The sequence below is a fragment of the Moschus berezovskii genome, chromosome 9 (assembly GCF_049115385.1).
Source record: "Moschus berezovskii isolate FMDL1 chromosome 9, NW_MosBer_1.0, whole genome shotgun sequence".
NCBI classification, from domain to species: domain Eukaryota; kingdom Metazoa; phylum Chordata; class Mammalia; order Artiodactyla; family Moschidae; genus Moschus; species Moschus berezovskii.
This window is the reverse complement of record NC_142468.1, coordinates 102,453,953-102,458,918: the sequence shown is the minus strand read 5'-3', so window position 1 is coordinate 102,458,918 and position 4,966 is coordinate 102,453,953. Positions and strand designations below refer to the sequence as shown.

The 4,966-nt window shown below is 35.4% G+C and overlaps 1 protein-coding gene across 1 annotated transcript; it reads right to left on the bottom strand.

Moving 5' to 3' along the window:
• Positions 1 to 959: 959 nt before the first annotated feature.
• Positions 960 to 2,026, bottom strand: LOC148776768 (olfactory receptor 4K15-like). Its single transcript, XM_088840396.1, has one exon. The coding sequence runs from the start codon at positions 1,932 to 1,934 to the stop codon at positions 960 to 962; it is 975 nt and encodes a 324-aa protein (XP_088696522.1). The 5' UTR covers positions 1,935 to 2,026.
• Positions 2,027 to 4,966: the final 2,940 nt, after the last annotated feature.

Sequence of the window (4,966 nt, the reverse complement as noted above, 5' to 3'; positions counted from 1 at the left end):
GGAGAGAGTGCGTTTTATCTTAGAGTCAGTCTCTCATCATTGTGAAGACAAGAGGTAGAGAACCGTAATTCATCTCTGAAATTCTCCAGATTATTTTATCAGTATTAAGCAGAAATTAAGATAACCAAACACAGAACACACTGGCACATTTATCCTCTGAATTGTTTTCCATAAATAGTGCATATTAAGCTACAACATTGAACAAGGATTTGTGAAAGTGTTGAATATAAATGCTTTCTGTTGTACAACCAGGCCACTTTACACCTTACTAGACAATAAGAATTGTCTTCAAGCTGTCAGTTACATAGTACAGTGAGAAATGCATTATTACTTAGGTATATCATATATTATATATGCAAATAGATTTATTATCTCTATGATAAAGTATTATGTACCTATTATTACTCCAAAACTGGCATCTGAGCAGTACTATTTTGAGAGGGAAAATATACAGTTTAATTACCACTCAAATATAAATTCCATTCTTAATGTTTTCAAAAGCTGTATCTTTTTTTTAATTTTTATTTAATAAATGGTACAAAGCACAATGCCATAAACATTAACAGTTAAAATTTCACCAAATGAAAGAAATACTATAGAATACACATTGCAAAAAGCTACATTAAGTTATTTTACAACTGACTCAAGCTGCAAAAAGAAAAAAAACCCAATGCCATACCTAAGTTATCCCTCTCTCAAAATAATGCCAAAATAAGGCTGTATCTTATAGAAGTTAAATAAAAAGTAGGAAATAGAAAAAAAGGAATAAAAGCACAAATTTGGAGGAAGAAAGTATAAAAATAAGTAAAATTCATTCAATGTCTTTTGAATCATTATTACTCTTTAATTCAAGTTAATCAGTCCTCCTCATTGGTCAAAATGATTTGTTTTGATATCACAGATATTCAATTTGTAAATGTCTAGCCACAGGCTACAGTGGTCATAACAGTTCTATAAATTTACTTTGTTTCTAGGAAAAGAACATTTCTTATGACTGCAGAAACCTGGCCAGACTTCAGATAGCGACTCTTCAGTTTTGACATAACTGCCTTCATTTCTTTATTGCTTAGAGTAGAGATAACAGGGTTTAAAATGGGAGTAAAGATGGTGTAGAACACCGCAAGGACTTTGTCAACTGAATAACTGCTGAAGGGCCACACATAGATGAAGATGCATGGTCCAAAGAAGAGTGTGACCACAGTGACATGAGCAGTCAGTGTGGAGCAGGCCTTGGCCGTGCGAGCAGAGGAGTGGCTCCTAACTGTGATGAGTATCACAGTGTAAGAAAGAACCAATAGGAGGAAGGAACTCAAAGACAGAAGGCCACTGTCTGCAACTATTAGTAAACTGATAACATAAGTGTCTGTGCAGGCCAGTTTGGTCACTAAAGGGAGGTCACAGAAAAAGCTATCCACTTGATTAGGCCCACAAAAAGGCAAGTTAACAGTAAATGCCAGCTGGCTAGTAGTATGGATGAAACCCACACACCATGGAATGAGGACCAGAGTAATACACACACGCCAGCTCATGATTGTCGTGTAGTGGAGAGGTTTGCATATGGCAACGTAACGGTCATAAGCCATGGACACAAGGAGCACCATTTCACCACCAGCAAATAGATGAACAAAGAAAATCTGGGCCAGGCAGGCTTCGAAAGAAATAGTCTTGTGCTCAACCAGAAAGTCTGCAATCATTTTGGGGGTAGCAAAAGAGGCAACACATATATCTATAAAAGAGAGGTTTGCAAGCAGAAAGTACATGGGGGTATGAAGGCGGGAATCTGAGGTCACAGTGAGGATGATGAGAAAGTTTCCCAGTAGTATTGCTAGGTAGAGCAGTGAAAATATTAGAAACAAGAAAGGCTGGAACTCCTGGGAACTAGATAAACCCAGCAACACAAACTCAGTCACCCGAGAATGATTTGTCTCATTCATTGACTTTGCAAAGGACTTCTCTTCAGTCACTTGAATAGGAGAGAAATAGAAATCAGTGAATGAACTAACTATGATTTAATTTTCCAGTTCAGTTAGAGAGACTAGTTTCTACTCAAATGTACTTGTAAGACCTCAGTTCAGTTCAGTTCAGTTCAGTCGCTCAGTCGTGTCCGACTCTCTGCAACCCCATGAATCACAGCATGCCAGGCCTCCCTGTCCATCACCAACTCCCGGAGTTCACCCAAACTCATGTCCATAGACCTCACACATGTCTAAATAGAGACAGTGATCTAGTAATCAAAAGGAGAACAGAGTCAGGATGGGATATTGAACCAAAAGTTTTCTAGAAGAGGAGGGTGGTGGTTGGGAGGTTGGTGGAGAGAATTTCAACCAACTGATTGATTAATTGCTTAAGTTTAGTAAGTTAAGTAAGCTAATTTGCAAATGAGATTTACAAGTGAGTGTTATAAATAAATATCTGAAAAGCTGTTTATATATCTCAGAAATCCACTATTATTATCTACAGAGACAAAATGTCATTTTTTCTTCACTAAATAAAATAAGAACTCTTAAAAAGAGACAAATGTGTGAACTGCTACAAGAAGGAAATACATTTTCACAAAATTAATGTGCAAAAGACATTAAACACAAAAGAGTAAATGCTCTATTTCTCTATTTAAATGAAGTTGAAAGACAGATGAACAAGTCTATAGTATTTGAAGCTAGGATAGCAGTTTTCCTTGATGGGATTAAAGGGACAGAAGGAAACATTAGAGGGGCTTTTGGATTACTAGTAATGGTCTGATTTTGACTCAGTTGAATGGCTTCTTAGGATGTCCAGAAAAAAGGGGACTTTCTTTTTCTTTCCCTTGTGGGTTCTAAAAACCTCCTCCTGCTGTAACAGTTAAAATTCTTTTCTCATTCCTAGTAAGATAGTTTGGGGCATTGGCTTCTTCAGAAACAATCTTTCACAACTCAGCATTAGTGGACGATGATTGTATATTTTATGTCATAAATCATTGAGATTTGCATAATAAATGAATATTTTCATCTTTTCAGTTTTTTCTCTTATGATAGGGGGCTATGGACATAAGAGGAAGAAAGTTTAGCTTTCTCGTCTTTGCTCCAACGGGGGGAAAAAACTGTGAAGGATAAACATATAGATTATATCTATTTCCTCTTCTGTTACAGAGTAGCTCATTGACCTCAGAAAAGCTCTTAAATCAATACCTCCATTCTTAAGAATGCAGGATGAAGATTTGGGGCAAACAAAGTTCTAAGTTTTTTGCAATATAAATCCATTCTTATTTTTAGTAAACTTATTTATAATAATTTAACTGTCCATTTTTCCCAGAACACTGAGCTAGGTAGGATGGTGATAGAGCAGTTAGATTTAAAACTTTCCCTCCTGAAAATTCTTTACTAATATTATAATCCTTACTCCTTTTAAAGAAGGTGATGGACCTTCTTTTTCTATGAATCTCCAGTACATTCTTTATTAAATGAAATAAGAATAGCTTTATCACTTAATAAAAAGATACTACTTTTATACCCAATAAAGTACTATACTATAATGGAAGCATAAACCTATTGGGAAGATATTCTAGGTTAAGATCACAACTGTATCTTCAGGCAGCTGTATGGCATTGAACAAGTCATTTAATTGTTCAGGGCTCATTATTCTCAGAAATAAAACATTGAGAATAATGTTATCCTGAAAGAGACACTGGAAATGTTTGGTAAAAGAAAAAATTCATGAATGATAAATGTTTAATCAAGTGTAGAAACCATGTATATGTGAGCATTCTTAATAATGTCTTATTTCATATCAGAGTATTTTCTTTCTTACAATAATGCCTGTTCAAGGATGGTGTTATCTAACTTTTCAAAGAACAAGTTTACTCTACTGGATGGGCTCATGTAAATTTTTTTTTAATACTTTAGAGTGAATTCATGAAATCATAGGAGTTTTTGCTAGGTGGCTTGCAGATTCCTCCATTTCCTAAATATTATGAAATAAAGCCTCTCTCCAATACTTTTTATTGTTGAAATATTCTGCCTGATAGGTAAGATAAAGTAGGCATGAGTATAATTTACAGATGCCAATAAACTCTACCAGCTTAAAGTTAGAGTTAGAAAGAATATCAGAAACTTTCTTGACTGTCTACTTTTTCCATGCTCTTCTCCTTTCCTGTTCCCTCACTGTTGTATGGTCCTCAGAAAGACACAAATAAAATGCTGCCTCTTATCTAAGATAAAATGAAGAGTGTGCACACATCTTTATCTATGGTCATTAAGTCTTGGAAAGGATTTAGTTGTCAGGCACAATTTACCAAGAAAAACTGACATGGCCCTCAGATGATGAGCCATAAAACAGCTTTACTTCTAAAGGTTAGGAGGCACAGTGCCTGTACCTGGGGTGGACTTGTCTCCAAGGATGTGGGACAGGGCTGGATGCTGTATCCTGATGGAAGCCCTTCGTAGCTGGGGGAGCACTTGGAGCTCTCAGGAATCTGAGAGTGGTAAAAGAGGTAGTAAAAGGAAGCAAAGAAGTGATGAAAATAAATTTTCAAATGTTGTGCAGAATTTAGCCTAGTTGTTGCTACATTGCTTTTCTTTATGATAGCAGTAGATAAGGAAATATGTTGGCAATCACAGCAATTTGTAGAGACTTCTAGAAATAAAAATCAATAAAACTTCACTAAAGGTCACATAAAGAAGACTGAATCCTGACCTACATTCCAGCCACATATCCTTGGGAAATGTGACCTTCCAACATAGCCTCCAGAGATATGAATGGAATTAATCAAACAGTTAAAATATTGATATCCAGGAGGAACTCAAAACATTCCAGATATAATTTTTCATGTAAGCCTTCTTTTTATGATCAGAAAGCATTTCAGTCAGAAATATTAATCAAATGCACTCCAAATTTTATTTTTTGGAAACACAATCAAGTATAGTTATTTCCATGAAATTTAGATCTGTATAGTTCCTGAATTGTCTGGAAATTTAATCATTTTCTCAAAATA